The sequence below is a fragment of the Tenrec ecaudatus genome, chromosome 16 (assembly GCF_050624435.1).
Source record: "Tenrec ecaudatus isolate mTenEca1 chromosome 16, mTenEca1.hap1, whole genome shotgun sequence".
Classification (NCBI taxonomy): Eukaryota; Metazoa; Chordata; class Mammalia; order Afrosoricida; family Tenrecidae; genus Tenrec; species Tenrec ecaudatus.
Window position 1 is genome coordinate 44,551,170 of NC_134545.1, and position 25,410 is coordinate 44,576,579.

Below are 25,410 nucleotides of genomic sequence, written 5' to 3' on the forward strand. Positions count from 1 at the left end.
CAGAAATAAAGATTGTAGGGAATACTGTGAACAACTGAATGTGAACAAGTTAGACAAATGGTCAAATTTCTAAAAGGATACAAGTTACTGAAATCAAATTTAAAAAAAGAAATCCATTGTGGCCGCTGTGGGATGCCATCGAATCGTTTCCAATTCATGGCTGAACCTGTGTGCTAACAAACCAGAATTGCTCCATAGGAGTTTCTGGACTCTAATTTTAACAGAGGAACATTCTAAGGGATTTTCTCCCACAGTACCACAATCTGAGTTCAAATGCCAATGTTTGGGTTAGCAGTCAAGTTAAACAACTAGTGCGACCTAGAGACCTACGAGAGACTTACATGTTGGGCTACTAACCACAAGGTCAGCAATTTGAAACCAGGAGCAATTCTGAAGGAGAAAAACAAGGCTTTCTACTCCCATAAAAAGTTAGTATCTCAGAAACCAACAATGGCAATTCTACTGTCCCATAGATTTGCTGAGGTTTTGTTGTTGTTTGGGGGGATGTAGGGTGAGACCTACTGAATTCCATTTAAAAAGAAATAGAAAATCTAAATAGACCTATACCAATAAAGAAATTAAATCGGTAATTAATAACTTCCCACAAAGAGTAGCCCAAAACCAAATGGCCTCACTGAAATTTCCTACCACATGTTTATGGGCAAATTAACACTAATTCTTCATAAAGACTTCTAACACAACAAGAAGAAACATTTTCCAACTAATTCTATAAAGTCAAAACCAAAACCAAACCCACAACCATGGAGTCATTTCCAACTCATAGATATGGTTTTCTCCTTCGGGCAGCGTACAAACAGAATAGGGACTATCGCATGGTTTAAAATCTGGAAAGGTGTGTGCAGGGTTGCGCCTTTACACCAGGTGCATTCTATCTGCATGCTGAGCTAACATTCTGCGAAGTAGAGAAAGTGGTGTCACGGTTAGAGGAAGGCTGAGTCATTCTGCTAATGCACTATCACAATCTCGCGTGCTGTGAATCACGATTTGAAACACACACTGATGAACACTGAAGCCTGCAACCCTCAGTATAAACTGCAGTCAATGTAAAGACAACCGAACCCTCACAACTGGACCATCATGAGAGAGAAAAGTCTGAAGTTGTCAAAGATTGTATTTTACTTGGATCCACAATCAATACTCACAGCATCAGCCGTTAAGAGAGCAAGCAGTGCATCCCACTGGGCAAATCTGCTGTGTCAAAGGCCAAAACTAACAGTTTCAGAAGTAAGGTGCACCTGACCCAAGTCACAGTATTTCATTCCTCTGATAAGCAGGGGAAAGTTGGACACTGCATAAGGAAGACCAAAGAATTGATGCATTTGAATTATGGTGCTGTAAAGTATCACAGACTACAAGAAAAACAAGTCAGTCTTGGAGGAAGGACAGCCAGAATGCTCCTTGGAAGCAAGGATGGCGAGACTTCATTTCACGTACTAGGGACATGTTGTCAGGAGAGACCAGTACCTGGTACAAGATGTTATGCTTGGTAAAGCAAAGAGGCAATCATCTCAATAGACACACATACACACACACACACACACACACACACACAATTCAAATCCAAAATTCTTTCATTGATAAAAATACTCAGCAAAGACCACCTCCTACACCCAATTGAAAACCACATGCAAAACCCACAGCTGATATCCTTAATGGTGAAAATCTGAATCACTCACTTATCAGGTTAGGAACAAAATAAGCATATCAGTTCTCGAGCCCCTAATAAAATTTTTTTTTTAAGTGTATCAGTTCTCACTACTTCTTGTCAAAAAGGTCCTAGTCAGAGCAATTAGAAATGAAATAGAAATAAAAGGCATCCAGATTAGAAAGAAGTAAAATTATCTCTATTTTCAAGAACCATGATTTTTTAATATAGAAAATTATGAAGAATTCACAAGCGAACTATTACAAGCAATAGAAAAGTTTGGCGAGCTTACAGAATATAAACTCATACAAAAATCATTTGCACTTACTAGCACAATCTAAAACTTAAGAAAATAATTATGAAGAGATTATTTCATGTTCATGAAACATGCATGTCTTCATCTTGTTTAAAATGCTGATAGTTCCCATATTGATCAGGAGATTCAATATAATCTTTATCAGGATCCTATATGTCTCTTTGGCATATATTGACAAATTGATCCCAAAATATACGTATATGTGTGTGTGTGTACATATACCTGTAACAACCACAACAATGTTGAAAAATCAAAGGTGAGCTTACACTTCCTAATTTCAAAACTTACTCGAGACAGTATAAGACAATACAAGACAGTACAATACAGGAGCACAACAAAAAGTACTGATAGAGGTTTATTCCAAACAAAATGTGTTTAAACATGTCTATCCGATGTGTACAAACCCTCGGGTCATAGTGGGCTACACACTGAGCTACTAACAAGGTCAACAGTTTAAATCCACAGTCACTCCACAGGGGAAAGATGAATCTGCCTGCTCCCTGAAAGATTTTAACTTTCAAAAATCCAAAGGGGGTAGTTGATTGTGTCCCATAGGATGATTTCTATTGGTCAAAATTAACTCAATGGCAATGGGTCTTGTTTTGTTCTAATGCAATCACTGGATGGCTGTAGGCAAGTTCTCTCCGAAATAAACTTGTGTTAGCTTCACTGGGGTGTTTCCACCTTAGAAAAGAGAATACTTTGTGCTACAGGGGGAAAAAACCTACTTTGGAAATTGGGTCATGTCAACTTGAAGATACTTAACAGTGTAGGTCAAAGCCTGCTGGTGACTCGCTGTGGGTGTGGCCTTCTCTCTGTGGGAACCTTTCCCTCAGTCTCTGCCTTCACCTTCCTGCTAGTGAGCCAGTCTGGGACATGCCAGAGCCCTGTGAGGCTTCCACCACCATTGGATCCCAAGACTTTTCACCCATCGGCCTGTGATCTCCTTCATCGTGCATCATTGCATGTGGCTGCATGAGTCTGATGAGGGACTTATAGACTAGTATTGGACTTAGGATTTGAGATGGACTGGGCTGGGATGTGTTCATAATACTTAACTCCTTCTTTATAGAAAACTCCTTCTTGATATAAAACTCCATTCTTACACATAAATGAATATCACTGGGTGTGTTACTCTAGTGAAACCAGCCTAACACAAGGCTAATGTAAAATGTTTAACAAAATTTAAATAGACACCTTCCTAAATCATAGCAGCTTTACAATAAATTTATGGAAATGGTTCCCATCTAAACAACAAGTTGTTAAGGAAGGTCTGAAGACCTCAACTATTAATGCAAGTCATAGAGGCTACCTCAGAAGGTTATGGTTGTTTTTTGAGATTCCAAAAGTAATCACAGTAGATGTTTGCAAAGGAACAAGGGGACAATAAGATATTCTTATTATGAAGAAACTTTAAACACTGAAAATTACCTTGGTGAGAAAAACACCAAGAAAGTTATACTAAGGGATTTTCTTTTAAAAAAATCATTTTATTGGGGGCTCGTACAACTTTTATCATAACCCATACATACATCCATTGTGTCAAGCACACTTGTACATGTGTTGCCCTCATCATTCTCAAAACATTTGCTTTCTACTCTCAGCACTGGTCCTGAAGGGATCATCCGTCCTGGATTCCTGTCCTTCCAGTTCCTATCTGTAGCAGTGTACATCCTCTGGTCTAGCCAGATTTGTAAGGTAGAACTAGGATCCTGATAGTTGGGGGGAGGGGAGGAGCACTTAAGAACTAGAGGAAAGTTGTATGTTTCATCATTGCTACACTGCACCCTGACTGGCTCATCTCCTCACCAAGGGATTTTTTTTTTTCTGTTATCACAACATTGCACCTAATTTTCTTCAAGGGAAGCCATGAGAATTTCATTGGAAAATCTTACCCCATTGGCCCTACCACCCTAATCTTCTGACTTCTTGTTCCAAACCTCATAGAACATTATCGAGGAAAAGGATACTATGCCCTCAAGGGGTCCAAAGCTGCTTTTCCAAGGTGGTTCCAGGTGGGCATACAGAATCCTCCAAGGAAGGACTTAGAGGTGAGAACTCTGCCTCCAGAGGCACACAGACTGGATGTAGGGCGTACTGACATATATGTTTGGATTTTTGATTAATAAGGATTTCTAAAATTTTGTAGCAATAATTATTTTTTACTTACCATTGTTGTGGGAAAGCCCTAAGGGTCTAGAAAGAAACCCTTACATTTATGACTAGTTGAATTTTTACATGTGTCAACACAATCCAATTGGGAAATACTAACCTTTTCAACAATGGTGGTGAGATTCAATATCCAAAAATAACAATAACAATAATAATAACAACAACATGGTCCCCTATCACATACCATATGCATAAAATACTATTGCTATCAAACTTGTAAAAAAAGCAATGGAGCATATTTCCATGACCTTAGAATAACTAGTCTTTTTTAGATACAGTATCAAATGCAAAAGGCACACAAGAGAAAATATATAAATTAGACTCATGAAAATGAAAGCTTTGCACTTCATAGGTCACCATCAAGAAATACATAAAATTTCTAACAATATTATTATCACAAAAGTAAAATTCTGTTGCTGATAATTCAAAAATAGTAAAAGCAGTACATTAACAGAACTATCAGAAATTTAAGCCAGATTCAGAAGACAGGAAAGATATCAATGAAAGTTATCATTGCTGATGTCAAATGATCTTGGATGGAAGCACAGAATATCAGAAACATGTGTTTCATTAACTGTGCGTGGGTGTTTGCTTGCATGAATCGCAATAAACTATGGAAAGTAATGCAAGGAACAGACATTCCAGAACGCTGAATCGTACTCACGCAGAACCTGCACATGGATCAAAAGACAAGAAGCAAAGGGGACAGTGCCTGGTTTAAAACCAGAAAAAAAGGGTAAAGGGAAGCTGATATTAAAGAGTTCAATAAAGGGAATGTTTTGAAACGGATTGTGGTAGCAATTGTATAATACTGTTTGATGTGACTGAACTATAAAATGATATCTGTATTAGCGCCCAATAAAATATTTGTGTGTTTTGGTTTGGTTTTTTTGGTGGGGAGGGACAGGACAAGTGCGCACAAAGGTTGTAACCTTTTATCATACTCATTCGTCTGTAGGCTGAGCAGAGTTCTAGAGCCGCTATAGGAAGACGGACACATCTTCAAGAAAGGAGCAAGACTCAGGAACAACTTGCAATATACAGATAACGCAACATTGCTTTCAGAAAGCACTTGGATATTCACTGATGAACACCAAAGACCACATGCAGCATTTAGTATGATTACGCCGCAACAAAAATCCGCACAACTGAACCAATAAAGACATCATGATAAATGGAGAAAATATTGAAGTTGTCGGGTTTCATTTTACTTGGATCAACAATCAATGCTCATGGAAGGAACAATCAAGAAATCAAATGTCATATTGTGCTGAGCAAAGCTGCTAAAAAAACATCTTTAAAATGTTCAAAAGCAAAAATTGTCACTTTGAGGGTTAAGCTGCACCTGACCCAACCCGTGCTATTTTCAATCACCCCATACGTATATGAAAGTTGGACAATAAATAAGGAAGGGTGAACAAGAACTGATATACTTGACTTACGGTGCTGGCAAAGAATACTAATTGTACTGTGGATGGCCCGAAGAATGAACAAATTTGCCTTAGAAAAAGTACAATCAGAATGCTCTTTAGAAGTTAAGGATAATGAGACTAACTCAAATACATTAAACAGGTCACCAAGAGGGCCCAGGCCCTAGAGAAGTACATCATACGTGGAAAAGGCAAGAAGACCTTCAGAGACGGAACGAATGACACAGAGACTACAAGGGACTCAAACCTAACACTGATTGTGACCAGGCAAGGGCTTTGCACTCTGACTGAATGGCTCCTAATAACAACAAAAAGAAAATGAAGATTACCCCACTGGTCACTTGAGAAGAAGTAGCTGAGCTGCATGTTTCATCATGTAGCTTTATCTGGTAGCTTGAATTATCTATGAGTATGGTTTGTTCCAGTAACTTCCATAGAGCCCAAAACAGCACTTTTCATGTGATAGAAATTTAATAAAGCGTTGCCTTCACCCAAATACATGAGAGGCAGTGAAACGGTTGCCTCCAGCAAACATCAGCTCTAAAACTTCCTTTTGTGCCAGTTACTATCTCTGGCTTGCTTCCTTCATCTGTATACTTCAGTTAATGACAGTACCTATCTCTCAAAGCTCTCATATAAAATCATTTTATATTATTTTTCATGTTTACTTATATATATTGAATACTTAGAACAAAACCTGCGGCACAATAAGCACTGGTTTTAATTGATAAATGTCTTCGTGGTTTCTGTAGCTGCTTTAGCTCTAGTATGAATGGCTTACAATGCACCCCTCACAAGCTACAAGGAAATGTTTTTCCTTGCTCTTTTGTTTTTGTTGTGTATCTGTGACTAAAGAAGAACTTACATAATCAAACACAAACCAAGGATTTCAAGACAATCAAGGCACTTTCTTTAAGAATAATGGTGGTGCTCTACCACGTTAAATTTTTTAATGACCTAAAAAGTGGCATTCTGTATGATAACTATTTCATTTTGCTCTGAAAACCTTAGGAGCTAGAAAAATGCATATAACTTGTACTTAAACAGTGTTCTTCAAACTGCCTGCAGGTTGTGTTCATAAGCTAACCAGATTTATTGCTAACCAGCATGACATGCTAAATTGAAATCAAGATCCTACATAAATTTCCAATAAAGAGGTGATTTTGTAAAGTATAAATTTTGGGTGAGGATGTAGTTGTTGACATCTTATCATATTTCAGTAGCTACTGGAAAATGAGATAAGTTAGAAGGCTTACAGGAGATCAGAGCTCATCAGTTGTTAAAATTAATTTTTTTTATCAGCTCCAGAAAGCACATTTAATAGACAATTGGAACAGCCAGTATTTCCAAAGTATTTAAGCGCCCTACAACTGCTACCAAAGATTTTACTAAAGCACTGTGAAATGAAGAGACATGAAGAACTCTAGGTCAGCTGCCTATGTGAAACTTGTGAAAATTATTTTTTTGAATTTTTACAAAGAACTGAAAAATAAAATATGCATCCACCTACATGCATATATATTTTTTTCTACGTTAGTTTCTTTTTAAGCTTATTTAGAGTTATCTAACTGAGGGTCTTATTTAAACAAGACATAAAATTCTTCAGATATTATTTGGTCTTTAAAATGTCACCAAAGAGCCTATTTTCTTAAACTGAATTGCCTTATACATTTTTGCATGTACTTTGGGGCTTTTAAATTAGACTCACCATGCAAGTTTAAATGCACTTCTAAAAAACATTCTGAAACTCCAAACAATTACTGCTTTTAAATTAAGAGGGAAAAAAAAAAAGAACATGATTACTGCCAAAATCCACTCTTCAATTCTTGGAATTTTTAAACGGACACTATGGTTCACTAAGTTGGAAGTGACTCCATGGCGAGGGGTTATGTGGAAGGAGGCAACAGTATCTGTTGTTTCTGCCTCCTGGAAATAATTCAGAATGTGTCAGAAAACCTAGATCTTATTAAACTAATTACTCCCATGAATTGTGATTCACTCCTTTCTAGATTTTCTTCATACCCTCAAATTCTACTAAGGTTTGAAACTCCCAATACAACAACAAAAAAAGATGATGCCAAGGATGCTAACTAAAACCATTGTGTAGTCGGAATATTTTTAACACCCCACAATCTGTGAATATGCTACTCTATATAATGGGGAGATTATCTTGAATTAGCCAAATTGGTCTAGTCTAATCACATGAATAAAAGCCAAGAACCTTTTCTGGCTCTGATCAGATGGAACTATGATTAGAGAAGAATGGTCAGAGAGCTGCTTTGATTTTAACCCAATGGGACGCATGTTACTTAACAAATGAGACCCAGGTTCCTTCTAATTTATAGAATGAAAGATAATAAATGTGTTGTTTTAAGCCAATAAAGTATGTGGTAATTTGTTACAGCAGCTATAGGAAACTAAGACATTGTGATAGGTAGGTTTATTGTGCCAACCTGGCCAATAAACACATGTGGGATTAATTAATAAGGTCACAGTTTAATTGAAGGGCAAAGAGATAAAAGTCTCGGTGAGCCTCGCCTTTCTGGCTGTTAGCTAGTTCTCTGCCTCAACTTGTGAGCTACACTACCTGTGGGACACCCAACCCATGTTGGGTGTTGCTATAGTTTGAGGTTCCTTCGAGATCTGCTTTGCCACACTGCTGGTGTATACCTCACTTGAGCTGGGGACTGTTGGTGACCCACCCTGCTGTTTGCTGCCTGTGGCCGGACTGCCTGTATTGCTCTACAGAAGACTCAGCGGTCTGCTTCCTTGACTTGCACTCAGCAGTCCTCCTGAGTTGAAAGACTGCTAGTATATTGTCTCACGGAAGTGAATTGATCTGAGCCCTCTGTAGTGCTCTGTGGACTAATTAGCTATTTATTTCTTCTTTATATATATAAAAAATCATAAGTGTCCTGGTTTAGCTTCTCTACAGAACCCTAAAACAGACACATTGTTAAATTAAAAGTTTCAAAGTATCATTATAGACTCAAAGTATCACTATACAAGTTACTTAATAATTACAAAATGAAAGAAGAAAAACCTTTATAAAGGTATCTGGCAGATCCTACCTTAACCAACAGATCAAATATGCGCCAACAATAAGAAAACCTGAAATTGTGTATCTCCTGATATGACACAAGAATACACAATATGCAGGAACTGGTGCCAGAGGCTTAAGTGGAGAATAAATGTTTTGAGAACAATGAGGGCAACAAATGTACAAATGGAATTTATACAATTGATGTATGTATGGATTGTGATAAGAGTTGTATGAGCCCCCAATAAAATGATTTTTTTAAAGAATACACAATATGTAGGATTCTTGCTAAAATTGAGTATTCTACACAACCACTAGCCTAGACTCTTGATAATGTTAATGTTATGAGAATTAGAAAAAGAGGGAAAATTATACTTTTAAAAGATATGAAAACAAAATAGAATGTATGATTCTTGACTGGATCTTGAGCTAAAAATTAAAAGCTGTAAGTGCTACTATGGGAACGTTTAGAGAAATACAGATCTCTATCGCACTCCTATTTCACTACCAAATTTCTTGCATGAGAAAGTCATTAAATTGAATGTTCTTATCGTAGTGTCTGCTGTTTATTTTCAATTAGTTGAAAATTAAAACTAAATATGTGTGTATATGTGCATGTATGTATAGGTATGTATATTAAAAATTTTTTTAAAGCACCTCACTGCCATCAAGTCAAAGCTGACGCATAGTGACCCCACTGTGGGTTTCCCAGAGTAACTGTTTAAAGCCGTGGAAAGCACGGTCTTTTTCCCACAGAGCTGCTGGTGGTTTCAGAACTCCTGACCTTGCAACTCGCAGACCAACATATAACTACTACACCACCAGGACGCGCCCAGAATGGTGTAGACACGTATAAAACACACACACACACATATATATATGTAAAATAATAGGAGGATAAGACAAGAAGTACTGCTGCTACTGGTGTTCCAATTCAGATGTGCATAGGTTTATTCCAAATAAAACATGTTTCAGCGTGTCTTTTCAATCGGTGGATGGCTGCAGACAAATTCTCTGAGTAATAACACTTGTCTTAGGGTGGCCAATCTAAACAGTGGCTTCTCAAGGAATCAGCTGGGTCAGCTCAGAAAGCTATGGCAACGAGTTTTCTCAAAGGATATACAAGATGATCACAGGAACTTAAGAAGGAATTTTAAGTACATTTAAAACTGCACTGTTGGAAAGGGGTCAGGACAGTCACACTGAAGATTTTCCCCCTCCTGCTCGTTCTTTCAGGGAAGCAAGGGTTGTCCTACAAGAATTCTGTTAGTGATGATGCCAACATGTATACAAATATGATTGACATATGGATGTATGGAATGTTATAAGAGCTGAGAGCCCCAATTAAAATTATTTTTTAAATAAAACACACACACAATTTTTGTTGGGAAATCTTAAGTCATCTACCTCACAGCCCTGATCTTGCCCCTTCAAGCTTTTCAATCCCCAAAACTCAGACTATTTCAAAGAAACACAAGCCCCTCCAAGAAGCTAAAACTGTTCTTTTGACATGGTGTAAATTAACAAGCTCAGAATTCTCTGGGGGAGGTTTAGAGAGATGGAAAACAGTCTTCAGAAGTATATAGTCCTAAATGGAGGATGGTGAGAAACAGTCGCTTAACAGTTTGATAATTTTGTTTAATAAAGATTTCTATTAAAAAAAGATTTCTATGATTTTCATAGCAGTATTTTTTTACTTACCTACATATATACATACATAAAGACAGAAAGAACATAAATGGTAAAATTTTAATAATTGATGAATGTAAGTGAATAGCATTCACTGTACTTCCAACCTTTGGAAACAGTACAATTTTGCAAATTACAACACTTGGATGGAAATATCTTTATCGCTCCCTCCACTGTCTGCCTTTCCAAGGTAGCCTTACAAACAGAAACAGCTGGTGCTCAAACAGCCTAGAGGGCTCTATCACCAGGCATGATTGTCTGCAGCTTCAATCACCCCTCCAGGCTCAACTGCTAGGGTTGGGTTTTGAAGTAGAAGTTTATACATGATAGTGAAAATACCACTTTCAGAAACAGGTCGGTCAAATATTAAATAAGAGTCATCTTCTGATATCTTTATTAATAGATTTTAGTTCCTGCATTCATTTCTGCTCTTACTATTGTTTCTCTTACCCCATATACTCATTACTCTTTTTCTTAGCTTCATCATTCCCATTTGGGTTCTGAGAGGGTCACAGCATGGCAGGAAACCACGCACAAAGAACAGGTCTGGCAACATCTGAAACTACTACAGAAACGCGCCCTCACTACCTCTGGCTCCAAGCCCACATCGTTCTGAGTAAAGCAGGCCGACCAGACCAAGGCTCACCTCCTTCCTGTAGACCTTATTGCTTCCCCATGGAAGCTTACCGACATCAAAGAAAACGGAGGAAATTATCTAAATTCACCAGGCTAGTCACATTCCCTCTCTTGAACGGTGGAAGAGTCGTGACATTTCAATCACCTCTCCTATAATAACATTTTCCCCTGTTGGCAGTGCTTTTAAAAAAGGGGGGGGGGCGGTATACCAGATTATGATAGAGGATTACCAAAAGACTTCCCTGATGGAAGAACAAGAACTAAAATGTTTGCTTAACTAGCGTAATGGTACAGAGGAACAAAACTGAACTTGCAAATAAAATTAAGTCTCTTCTGAAATGCCTGTCCAGCTACAGACAGGAAAAGGCCCAGCATGTTTTCTACGTATGCCTATGCTGTTTCTAATATCAAGGACACAACACCATGCCAAAACAAACATCTGTTAACCAGTTAAGTTTGTTAATGAAACAAAATTACAGCTGGCTGATCAAAGATCAAAAGTTTAAAGCAAATTAGAGAAAGGATGTATGAACAGAGCTGGTTTATAAAAAATAGCAGCTAAAGAAGTCTAAGCCTACTTGTCAAATTAACACAAATCCTTCCTGGATTTGTTCAGACCACTTATTAGTACTTATTTTGTATCTCTGTGGAGACCCGCCTCACTGTTTAAATGTACTATCTTTCACTCTCGAACTTTGTCTATATTACACATGTTGCAGATTTTTCCAAACATTATCTTTCACTAAAAAAGAAGAAATACTTCATTAAAATTCTGTGTTTAATTAAACAGAAAGGTGGACTTTTAAAAGGGAACAAACAACAATAAAAGTATGGTCGCAACTGCGGAGACCTTTTCTAGGAAAGTCATCCAGCTCCAGTTGGATGCATGTCGCATTTTCCAGCAGGCCTCGTCAGCGGGCGAGTTCAAACTGCTGATCTTATGGTTAGCGGTCTAACCCATAACCCACTATGCCACCAGGGCTCCTAAGACAACAGCACGTACACGCAAAAACCTATTTCCATCATGCTCCTGCTCGCTTGAAAGGTCATAAGCAAGTTACACGGCTGGTTCATTTGCTAGCTTGAATTTGGTGAGCTAATTGATGTTTGTGTTCAGACGTATTAATATAATGAAGAGATGCAAGTACCTGGAAATATTCACGCTAAATGTTACTACAAAAGAATCATTTGATCAAATCTGCAGTTTAATGTACAAGCCAAGAAAATGAAGGTTATAAACAAAGCAGAAATAATAAATTTTACAATTTGAGCCTCTAAAATTTGTTATCGCAACAATAAAATCCAATCACATTTTCTCATGCATTGGAAATAACATATAGACACAACACATAAAAGCAATATAGACCTTCATTTCTGGAAATATGAAGATGCACCATTTATTAAATAAAATTTTAAGGGAAAGGATGAATAAATCTTTGCCATTAAAGATGCAATCAAAATAAACCAACAAGCAGCATTTAACTGCTGAGTAACTTCAAGGCTACAAATTATAGATTTTCTTACACTAAAAGTATAATGAATGTAACAATAAGGCAAATAGATATAAGAAAGACAATAACAAATTTCTAAATGCTGCTGAAAGTATCCAAACATAGTCAAGAAATTGTACTTTTAAAAGGCAGCTTTATCACTTGAAAGAAAATACCTTTAGGAAATCAAATATAGCCTGATCTCTATCTCCTTCAGGACAGGATCAAGTGTTGTAGAAAGGGCAACTACAGTATCAAGCAGTCTAAAGTCCAATGAGTTAAGACTGTTTTAACACTCAAAAATTCTCTGACATTAATGTTTCTGCTTTACCTGAAGCCTTTTCATTAGAAATCTAGACAAAGTCCCATCTTGATAAAAGCTCCAAAGTAGAACAAGCTATCGAGCTTGAGAGTGCAACAGAAAGACTTTCTCGCTCTTCCTTGTACATATCTTTTGGCTTGACCCATCTATCAAGTCTGAGACAGTTCAAGTGCTCTTTCAATGACACCTCAACAGCTGGTACTATCTGCACACAAAAGTGGTCCTCCGACATTGACCCTGCAGCTATGGGAGATGGACATATTTGATCAGAGCACATGGGAGCAGATGAAGGGGCAGGAGGAGAGAGTGGAGCACAGCCTGGCCCACCAGGCCGTGATGATGATGTTCCTGAGTAGAGCAGGCAGTCCACAGAGAGAACAACATGGCTGGCCCTACTATGAGACATGATGCCCCTCAGTGACTAAGGGCGATACAGGGGACAGCACCGGAGACACAGTGTGGGAATTGCACCTGACCTGATCCCACCACACCGAGGCAAAGCACTGGGGGAGTGCAGCGGAACAGCAAGGGAATGGAGTGGCAAGGTCCCCAGGGAATGCTGAAAGTGGACTTTGGGGCCAGGGCGTGGTGCCCCAACAGACTGGACTGGAAAACGCTCCTAAGGGCCAGCAAAGATCCCTGAACTAACTACAAGCTTTTCTCTTGTGAACTGTTTTGTTCTGTTCTTTTTCAGTGGTTTGTTTTGGTTGTTTTGTTGTCTGGTTGTATACTGTTGCTTTGTGTTCCTCTGTCTAGTTTTCGTGCATGTTAGTGACTCCACAGGTCTGTCTGAATAGGACAGGCTGGATGAACTATCTGGATGAAAAACAACGGGACCGACAGTTCCGGGGGGACTTGGGGTAGGGGGTAGGGGGGGTAAGGAAGTGGTGTTAACAAACCCAGGGACAAGGGAAAAACATGGGACCCCAAATGGTAGAGAAGGGGGAGTGGCAGGCATGGTGGGAAATGATCAAGGGTAAGGTTGCTTAGAGAAGAGGTATACTCTAGCCCAGGTGGCGATGAAGCATGGTAGTAGGGCAGGAGGAAGGTCAAGGGAGATGGAGGAAAGAGCTAGGAGTCAAAGGGCATTCATGGAGGTCTAGACAAAGACATGTACATGCAAATATATATAGGAGGTTGGGGAAATAGATCTTTGTGTCGATATTTATAGGTCAAGTATTAAGGTGGCGGAAGGACCTTGGGCCTCTACTCAAACACTCCCTCTATGCATGAATACCTTCTTTTATTAAATTGGAACTCTATGATGCTCACTCTCCCGACACAACGGCTGGAGCCAAAGTGGGTGAACAAGTAAATGTGGTGAAGAAAGCTGATGGTGCCCGGCTATCAAAAGAGATAGTGACTGGGGTCTTAAAGGCTTGAAGATAAACAAGCGGCCATCTAGCTCAGAAGCAACAAAGTCCACATGGAAGAACACACCAGCCTGTGTGATCGAGTGGTCCCAAAGGGATCAGTTACCAGGCATCAAAGAACAAAAAATCATATCATTGACTGCACACCTCCATGATAGGATCGCTGAAGACAAATGGGTGCACAAGCAAATGTGGTGAAGAAAGCTGATGGTGCCCGGCTATCAAAAGAGATAGTGTCTGGGGTCTTAAAGGCTTGAAGGTGAACAAGCGGCCATCTAGCTCAGAAGCAAATAAGCCCACATGGAAGAAGCACACCGGCCAGTGCGATCACGAGGTGCCCAAGGGACCAGATATAAGGCATCATGCAAAAAAAAAAAAAAAAAGATATAAGTGTGTGTATGTATGTGTATTTATGTGTATATGTATATATGTATGTGTATATATATTATATTAAATGAAGGGGGAAGTGCAGAGTGGAGACCCAAGGCCCAAGTGTCGGCCAATGGAGATCCCCTCATAGAGGGGCTTAGGAGAGGAGATGGGTTAATTAGGGTGTGAGGTAGTATCGATGAAGAACACAGCTTTCCCCCAGATCCTGGATGCTTCCTCCCCCCAACTACCATGATCCGAATTCTACCTTGCAGGGCTGGATAGGACACAGGCTGTACACTGGTACATGAGGGTTGGAGATACAGGGAATCCAGGGTGGATGATACCTCCAGGACCAAGGGCGTGAGGGACGATGCTGGGAGAGTGGAGGGTGAGTGGGTTGGAAAGGGGGAACTGATTACAAGGAGCCACATGTGACCTCTTCCCTGGGAGAGGGACAGCAGAGAAGGGGGGAAGGGAGACTCCGGATAGGGCAAGATATGACAAAACAACGATGTATAAATTACCAAGGGCATATGTGGGAGGGGGGAATGGGGAGGGAGGGGAAGAAAAAAAAAAGAGGACCTGATGCAAGGGGCTTAAGTGGAGAGCAAATGCCTTGAGAATGATTGGGACAGGGAATGTATGGGTGTGCTTTATACAATTGATGTATGTATATGTATGGATTGTGGTAAGAGTTGTTGGAGTCCCTAATAAAATGTAAAAGAAGAAAAGAGAAAAAAATGATTAGGGCAAAGACTGTACAGATGTGCTTTATACAATTGATGTATGTATATGTATGAACTGTGAAAAGAATTGTATCAGCCCCAATAAATTGTTAAAAAAATAAAAAAAAAGAGTAAAAAAAAAAAAGTGGTCCTCAAAATACTCTGCTATAAAGTACTTCTGAAGCTCAATTACACAACATAAACTACCTTTCTATCCGTCCCTGACCCTGGATCAGTATTTGATCCACTAGTCTCCCGTTAACCAGGAATCCTGGCGCTGCAGGGGTTAAACACTAAGCTGCTAACCAGAGGTCCACAGTTTGAACCCACTAGCTACTTTGAAGAGATGTGGTAGTCTGCTTCTGTAATGATTACAGTCATAGAAACTGTGCAGCTGTTCTACTCTGTTCTATTGGGTCACTTGAGTTACAATCGATTTGATAGCAACAGATTTGGTTTGGTTTGGGTTTAGTCTTTCACACTATAATGAGTTTCTGAGTATCCAAGTTCAGGTTATTTTTGAAAGTATTACTTTAAAAAGCAAGGTTATTTAGGGCTTTATCCAACTTTCAGTTGAATACACACAGCTAAGCGCTCTATGAGAAACGCGGCATCTGTGATACAAAGAATAGCGATTTAAAAGGAGAACTAGGGAGGTCAACAAAGTAGAGATGTTCAGACTATAATTAGCAGATTAAAAATACACACATTTCTGCCAAAAAGATCCCGAGTATCTGAGACTAAGAATGAGTCCCCTATGGCTGAAAGACTTCTGGAAGTCTGCCACAGGCAAGAACAATCTGGATTCGTGAATGGTCTTCAAAGAGTACAGGCAACTGGAAAAGTCCCAGGGAGAAAGGAGGGTCAGCTCTGGGGCACTGACAATGGGAATTGAAGAGGAGAATATGGAGTAAATAAACCTGAAAAAAGGAAAATCTAATGTTTTATTTTTAAAGATCATTTTATTAGGGGCTCTTACAGCTCTTATAACAATCCATACATCCATTGTATCAAGCACATTTGTACATACTATATGTTGCCACCGTCCGAAAAGCTAAAGTTTTCTAATTTATGGCATTCAAGCAACATGAGAAATTTATGTAGGATGAACATTTATCTTCTATTTATGACGCTAACTCAGGCCATTAACATCCTAATAAAATATACACCTAGAAGGGGAACATGGCAAACAGAACACCACATTTTTATATACTAATGTGCTGTGAGTTACGTGGGGTTTCCTGTTGTTTTGACCAGGAGTGCACCCCCACGCCTCCCCCCACAAACACATTTTTATAAGTATGTTATGCTATATATTATATATGTGAAAGAATATTTATGTTGCCGGGTTATTTACAAAATAATACATAAATAACAAGCCTACAACAATCATTTTTTTAAATCAGTTTTGTCTCTTTAGTCTCATTTTCGATCTTCTGTGCTCTTTAAAACCATTTCTGATTTCATTTTTTTACAGTATCATTGTTTTTGCAATTATGTTTGAATGTTTTCATAAAGTTCTAATAGTTATTTCATTTTTTCCAAGGGAAATTCATTGCAATCCCTACTTGATATTACAAATATTTCAACTTCTGTTATACCTGCCTACAATGAGAGTTATCACATTATGTACTGGAAACATGACAAGATTTGACATTTAATACATTTTAGGAAGATATTCTCAACAAAGTAAATCTGTTAAAAATTGCACTAAGCTGATTTTTTTTAAATGAGCTCAAATATTCAAATGGAATATTAATGCTGCAAACTGCATGATGATAACAAATCTCAGAATATTTGACTTTGCAAAATCCTCAAAATTTGGCCATGAGGCTTTCCACTTTCCCTGAGAAACATTAATACTATCCTCCTTTAGGAATTGCCTCACCATATCAAAGGTTCCTCTTCAGTAGCTTAATTCACTTCCGTATCACTTCACCAGAGAGAGCTTTCTTAAAGAAAGGCAAAGACGTTATGCTAAGGAACCCATGTGGTAAAGCGCAATTTGAATTCTAGAGTATCACGAGATATGCAATTACATTTCAGAAAGGCAGGCGCCCTTCTATTTGAACTGGCATTGTGTTCCTTCTAGGGGTCATGCAAAAGAATGATGATGATGTTAAATGTAATTAGATACAAATTTACTACTTTCCCTACTGCTTTCCCATATTGCTAATATTATAAATAGCATAAAACTCACAACACACGGAATCTAGGAACAGGAATAGCAATAGAGATACCAAAAGGGTAGGGGGAGAGAGGTGGTGAGGGAGGGGTCACTGATCACAATGAAGGGCACATAACCACACACCCCCAGTCAGGGGGAAGAACAACAGAAACCAGAGGGGAGGGAGACAGTGGTCGGTGTGAGATTTGAAAATAATTAACAATCTACAATCTATCAGGGGGCCATGAGGAGTTGGAGAAGGGGAGGAGGGAAGGAAAAAAAGGGGAGCTGATCCAATGGGCTCAATGGAAAGTAAATGTGTAGAAAAGAATGATGGAATATATGTACAAAAATGTCGGATACAACGGATGTATGTTTTTTAACAAGACTTATAAGATCCCCCAATAAAATTTTTAAAAATTAATAATATTATGTGATTTTAAAAAAACTATAATAAGCTCATTGCAGCTACTAAATTTTAAATGCTACAAATCTGTTGGGGAAAAGCTGCTTCTTCTAACTATTTGAGGAACTGCTGACCAGTGGTAAAGAACTCTGGAGTCAGATTGGCTGAGAATCTTGGCTTCACCATCCCAGTTATCTTGGAGAAACTACTTAAAATGTAAGCCTCGATTTTTCATCTGTAAACTATGATGAGTCGAGAAGATAACAAATAAAAAGCACCTGAAAGAGGTCACCGGCATTTAACACTTAAGGAATGTTTTTTGTTAGTCTGTTTTAATATTCTTTTTTACCATTAAATACAACTGCTTAGCTAAAGTAACTAGTATAATAGCTTCATTGAAAGACATTAGTTGACTAAATTATAACAGATCACTCCATCTCTGAAAAGACAGTTTCCAATTACATCCGAAATTTCCTCCCACAACGTAAACTCTATGACCTCCAGCACACTACAAATGATGACAACTTAAGAACTGACGCCAACCCTAAGATCCGCTTCCAACCACAAAAGACAGGCCTAGAAAGTGAACAACAGCAGAAGGAGGAACATGCTCCTCAGAACAGTCAACTAGACATCACCAGGAGGGCAACGTTAGGACAAGAAAACCGGGTGAGTGGAAACTGGTACCCCGAGGTGGAAATAAAGAGAGTGCTGACACACAGAGGAAATGCAAGCAATATCCCAGAACAACCTGTGTTTAAATTGCTCAATGGGAAATTAATCTGCTCTGTAAATTGTCATCTTAATCACAATTCAGTATCTTTTTTCTTAAAGGATGGTGATCATCTATTTTTCAAATATATTAGGAAAAGTTCTCTACATACAAAACTATTTAACACAACAATGGAGGTACCAGCGGTTCGGTTCGGTGGTAGAGTTCTTACCTTCTATAAGACAGATTTGAACTCAATTCCGAGTCAATGCACCTCTTGTGCAGTCATTACTCCTCTGTCAGTAGAGACTTATGTATTGCTACATGATGCTGGACAAGTTTAAAGATTAAAGATGAGACAAAAGACATGGCAATCTGCTTCTGAAAATCAACTAATAAGAACCCTTTGGCTCACAATAGTCCAATCTTCAATTGATCGTGTGGATGGCACAGAGCCAGGTAGCATTTTGTTCTGAGTTAGGGGTTATTAGTAAATAGTATAACCAATCTACACATAACCAAGTTCAGCAGCTAAAGCAAGTAATTTTATAAAAGGCCAAAACTAGCATTTTATGGTTTCAGGATAAGAAAACAAAAATATTTTCTATGGTATAAAGATGCTTAAAGGGGCTTATTTGATATTTTGGATCCCTTTGAGAACTGGAAAAAGATAACAGTGTGATCTTACAAAAACCTGTGCTTACATGTATAACTTGACATTCAATTTCAAGAGACAGGTGGGCTACCTCCCTAACACATTTATGGATCCCAGTTTAAGAATTTCTATTATATTTACTTAGCAAATTTACATGCTTTTAAACTATTCATCACTTTTCATCCCACAGAACAATATGTTGTGATATACAAGTTATGATATTTTTCAAGGAAAAATTCTATTATAAAATATAATTCAAACATGTTGCCATATTAAACTGACTTTTTTCATAATTAGATTATTATGCTGACGATTACTCAGTACAACTATTCTACACATTTCATCAAGTTAAAAAAAAAAATTCCAGGACATCTTTACTCAGCTTTCTTTGTTAAGTCTGGGCAATTTAAAGATCAGCCTCATAAAAAAAAAAAATTTTTTTTTAAAGCAGGAACAATGGCATACTAAACAATAAATTACTCTGTTTTCATGCCCAGGCACTTTCAAACATAAATTCTCCTTTAGACAGATACTACATTTTTTAAAAAAGTTAGTGTTAGCAAGAAGTAATGTGCAAAAGAGAGGGTGGGAAAGGGGGCTGCAGAAAATTTATAACTCTCCAATTAAGAATTTAACAAATAAAACCCTAAGTCATAAAATTGCAACATACTACTAAATAACCTAAAGCTGCCAGAATTACTTCACATACCTGAAAATTATAAAACCTTAAAATACTTTAGCCGATGTATGTATTTTTTAAATGCCAAGTTTTAGATTAGACTACCAAAAAGAATACCACTAGGTCCTACCTAGTTACAAGATAGAGCACTGAGAGAAACAGGATCGTCTCAAGGGTTTATGGTAACCAAGCAAAAAACAGCCATCAGCACAATTTTTACCAACATGTTTCAATCACTTCTAAAAATGCAATGAATAAATGCAACCAGCTTTAGATCAACTTTTGTTAATGGTTTATGAGCTGCAACACTGAAGAATATCAATTATCACTCAAAGGACAGGTGAGAGGTCCATAAACTAGAGAGCCTGCCTTTTAAACATTTGTTGTTGTTTTACTTAGATTTTAGTTTGTTAGATTTTAATTTTCTAATAACTCTGAAACAAAACAAAGGAAAACCCCTACTTAGCAAAGACTTCAAATGATAATAAAACAAGGAGAATTCTCCAATACAAGTTGGGCTGCTAACCACAAGCTTGGCAGTTCAAAACCACCAGCTGCTCCAAGGGAGATGAGGCTTTCTACTCCCGTAAAGAGTTATAGTCTCAGAAACCTGCAGGAGCAATTCTACCTTGCCTATTAAGTGTTGCTATAAGTCAGAATCAACTCAATGACAGTGAGGGTTTTTTGGTAGAAATATAAGGTTGTGATGAGTCAAAACTGACTCAGTGGCACTGAGTTTGATTTTTTGTGTTTGTAGAATATTAACCCTCACTATCATTGTCAATTCCCATTCAAAGCAATCCTGTACAGGGTTTTCAAGATTGTAAATTGTTATGGTAGCAAACAGCCTCAATTCTCCCTTGGAAAAGCTTACAATTAGCAGCCCTAATCCACAATACCACCAGAACATTATTCACTGCCACCAAGTCAATGCTGACTCACAGCAACCCCCTGGGGATTTCCAAAACAGTCACTGTTTACAGGAGTAGAAAGCCCAGTCTTTCTCCCATGGGACTGCTGGTGGTTTTGAACTGCCAACCATGTAGATTGCAGCCCAATGCTTAACCACTACACCACCAGTGCTCCAGACCAGAACATTAGGCCCACAGGATTCAAAGAGTATAAAAGATACTGTATAAGACAGATTAAACATTCACGTATACCCACTGATGAATAGATAATAAAAAATAAATTCAAATTAGAACAGGAGATATCTGAGTCACATATTAAACAACTCTAGGAATGCATAGATTATCAATATTAACGTAAGTCTACAGATGCTTTTTCTCTAAAGTAATGAAGAATATAGTAATTCTTAGATTATTGAAAGCTATAAGATCCTGCCTTAAAGAAGAATTCAAGTTACCTATTCTGATTCCTTTAAGAAATCAACAATTAGCGATTACAGCTTAATAAACACACCACACAATCATCACATTAACTTTTTAGTCAATCAATGGGTTGCAAAACAATGTGGAACCATTTATTTTATAAAACACTATGGGTATTTTAGAATACAAAAGTTTGCCCCAAATGCAAAAACTTTTGATTTTTATCAGACTTTACTAAAGACTGAATTTAAATGAAATTGTAAACATCACGAAAAATATTTGAAATGTTTTAATATTCTTTCTTTACTTACCTGGTCTTTCTCATGGGGTAGAAGGCTGACAGGTGGAAGCGAGGACGGGAAAGCACTGGGATACTTAGGAGCCCCTTTGCCATCTAAGCCACCATAATTGACACTGTACTGCGGTCCGTCTTTCAGTAACCTCCCATTGTTCACAGCCCGTTTGGCCCCTAGTCGCAGCCGCTGCTGAAAGGCTGGGTTGTTGGTGGTGCTTATGAGATCATTTTGATTTCTGAGATATTTTTCTATGTTCTTCAGGGAGGAGCCATTTGGTTCCTCAAGTCCTTCAATTGCTCTCTTTAAAAGCTTATTCCAATCCACATTGTGGAGATCATTACATGACCCTCTAGACCCCTTCGTTGACTTAGGAAAAGTGCCTGGTTTAACTGATGAAAAACGCCCAGGATTGTCTGGGTCTTTATAGGAGGCAAGGCCTTTGTTGGTGACTTTGAGAACAGAGCCATCCTGCACACTGAGTCCCAGGTGTTCGGAGACTGTCTTTTTGTCCAGCCCGTGGGACGTGCTGACTGCATGGCAGATTCGCTCCTCAGAGGGCCTTTGCTTTTGCTTCTTTATTTTCTGTATAGCTTCAAGAATCCACTCTGTATAAAGCGGGTTTGCAAGGTTTACCATGATTGATAAATGACTTCTTCAATACAAAAGTTACCCATAGAGAGTCTCCTTGTATTTAACAGAACTTGTACATTTAAAAGTCATTTGCACTTCAAAACGTAGGCAGAGTGTTCCAAACCAAATTAAGCAACATCTTATAAGCATCCATCCTTAAGAGATTAAAAAAAGAGCAAACAGGCAATGTTGATATTCGTCTTATTTTACCCACAAGTAAGACTGCATTCGGGTGAAGAACATCTTTAACTAGGAAGTCAAGACCTTAATGGATAAAAAGAGAGGAAAAAGACTCTTAGTAATGAAATTTTAAAAAATAAATTAAAAGATTCTTTAGTATTACTTTTTCAGATGCAACTCTATCAAGAAAAAAAATTATCAATGAAATAACCACAGGTGCAATGGTATGAAAGTACCGTAAATACTCGCATATAAGCCAACCTGATTATCAGTCAAGGCACCTAACTTTACCACAAAAATTGCATTAAAAAAGTGTTGGAAAACTCAGCTTATACAAGAGTATATACGGTACATGATGACACACAGCCTTAGTGGCTCTTACTTCCCAGCTAGAAACTGGGTCACAGTCTGAGAAAGATCCTTTCTCTTTAAGTATTTCTCACTTGTTACGTGAAATGACTCATTGCCATCTAAAAGTCACATTTAAATTATATAGTTAATGAATCATCATTATTGAAATAAATAAACTTCTATGAAAATGGTTCAAGATACATGGCCATCTTAGACAAGTAAAGTTAACAACAAAGAGTAATTTGTTGGTACAAAAATTCTGGTAGAAATATATTATACTTTAAGAAATCTTAAATTTAAAAAAGAAAAAGAGCAATAATTCCCACTTTTCTATTTCAATGAAATACTACAGTCCCCAAATCTCACACCTAAGAAAATTTTCCAACCAATCACCTCTATGGAATCACTCTCTCATCCCTTTGTGACTGTTTATAACACCCTTAGATCCACAAATTAGAAACTCAAAACTAATCTAGTAACATAACCTTTTTTCCTTTACTTTAAATAATGTAGGATTCTGGGTATCTTAATACCCAGTTAGCTCTTTAAGCTGCTCAACACTAGGCAGGTCCATACAAATACAGTTCCAGGTAGATAGAGTTATTGCTCTCTGAGAATCTACTGGTATACATAAAAGCATCACCTTACCTGTAAGTAAAAACAGTATATCCCTCATGTAATTGGTGAGAAAATCAAATGAACATAAACCTACAAGAACCAAATCCACTGCCATCAAGTTGATCCTGATTCGTAGCAACACTATATAAAGTTCCTGAGATTGTGAATCTTTATAGGGGCAGAAAGCCTGATCTTTCTCCTGTGGGTCAAACCGCTGATCTTGTGGTTATCAGTCCAATGAGTAAGTGAACAGAGTATGTAATATTCAACATATAGATGCTACCATCTATGTAACAGATGTCTACATAAAAATAATGTCTACATACTTTGAAAGATGTCTCATAAAACACAAAATTAAAGCGATCTCTGATTATTTATTTAGATCAAATATTCCTAGAAAGGGAAAATAAGTGTTCCTCAATAGTTCAGCCAGATATACTGAGTAAAAAAAAATTGATCTCAAATATACTAGAACCTAATACACACACACACACACACACACACGCAATTGTGTTGAAAAATAGTGGAGCCACTGGACCATACTTGTTCCAACTGTCAGTTTGAAAGAGACAGTTTAAAAAGGATTGTCCTCTTTGGAATCAGTGAACTGGACATTCACTGTGTTTCTCTTGGATTGAGAAACTTGAGGCTGGAAGTGACCTTAGAGGTCATCAGTCCCACCTCCAGTTACCCACTAAAGTCCCTTTAATATCCCCAACAGAAGGGCTATCGTTTCTATACTTCGATTTTCAATGAGTTGAGAGCTTATCATGTTTGGTGGCAGCTCACTCCATTGTTGAACTGTTCTAACCTCAATTTATTTCTTCCTCATAGGAGACAAAATAGGCCTCTCCATAACTTGTACCTACTAGTCCTACTTCCCCTGGAAGAATCCCAAGAAAGTCTTACTATTTTATCAACATGACAGGCCTTTAGATATTTGAAAACAGACATCTTTCAAAGCCCATCAACACACAGACCCCACATTATCTCCAGCTACATTTTACACCATTCTTATCTGATCTCCTTAACTCTTCCATAGATCACACAGTTGCTAAGATCCACCTTCACTGAGTTGTTTACCTCTTTGACTAATGCCTATCTCAAAATGCAGCAGTCTGGCATTATCCAACTGTAAATGCAACCCCAAGTTACATGAACTTTCTTAACAGCCTTGCCACACAATTAGCTCATGTTGCGCACCCCCTACTTCCTCCCAAAATGCTAAGTCTTTCTATCTCCTTCCCTGCGTAAATCTAAAATGCTGGACTTCAAATGTTATAATTAAATTTCATCTTGTTGGTTCGTGTATCTTCCAACCTGCTAAAAGATTGTTTCGAATGTCATGTGAAAATACAGTAAGCATTCCCTTTTGTGTTGTTATATAAATCTTTGACAAGAATGTTAGAGTTGGAACACTGCGTTTAAGAATGAACCCACTGTCTTTCATAGTGCAACCCCTTTCAGGAAACAACACAGAGATCATTCTTGTGTCAGTAAATTTAGAACAGGAAACTGATCTTTCCAAAATAAAATGGTTTGGGGCAAAATTTCATTAAAAGCCATTCCACTATGTCCAAGCAATTCTTTCTTCTTTCATCATTTACTCGGGATAAATTATAACTAATTTAATTTGCTTACACAAAATGCCACTGCAAGGAGAAATTAAAGAGATCAACAACAAAAAAGTATCCAAAACTGCAAAGTTGCTTTCAGGCATTTTGGTAATACAGTAAATGAACATATATTAAAACAAAGTGTGTCCTGAGCTAATAAAAATGAGTACAAGAAGGAAGAAAAGGTTCTAAAGTTGATTGTGGTGATGGTTGTACAAGTCTTCTTAATATGATGGAACTACTGAATTACATGATATGTGAATCATATCCCAATAAATCTGTTGGAAAAAAGGTACATCTCATAATTTATAAATACCCAAAGAATATCTTCATGATAAAATTTTACCACAATCAAAATAATAGTTCATAGTCATTGTGAACATATTTCAATAAGATACTCTGTAACTTAGAAACAAAAGGAAAAATACCAGAGTTGAAACTCCAAACATTTTAACAGTCCATGATAAAACTGAAGATTATCCAAGTCTTCAGGCAAATCTGTAAAAAGAAAAAAAAAAGCAGTGTTAATTTAGGTATA

At 37.8% G+C, this 25,410-nt stretch overlaps 1 protein-coding gene across 5 annotated transcripts in view; it reads right to left on the bottom strand.

Moving 5' to 3' along the window:
• Nucleotides 1-25,410, bottom strand: part of KAT6B (lysine acetyltransferase 6B) — a 273,044-nt gene that overhangs the window by 232,074 nt on the left and 15,560 nt on the right. For all 5 annotated transcript variants that reach the window (XM_075533364.1, XM_075533367.1, XM_075533366.1 and 2 more), the window contains exons 2-3: nt 25,301-25,370; nt 21,493-22,371 (exon numbers count right to left, since the gene is read on the bottom strand). In XM_075533364.1, coding sequence (XP_075389479.1) covers nt 21,493-22,113 — 621 coding nt within the window. In that variant the 5' untranslated portion in view covers nt 22,114-22,371; nt 25,301-25,370. The remainder of the gene's footprint in view (nt 1-21,492; nt 22,372-25,300; nt 25,371-25,410) is intronic.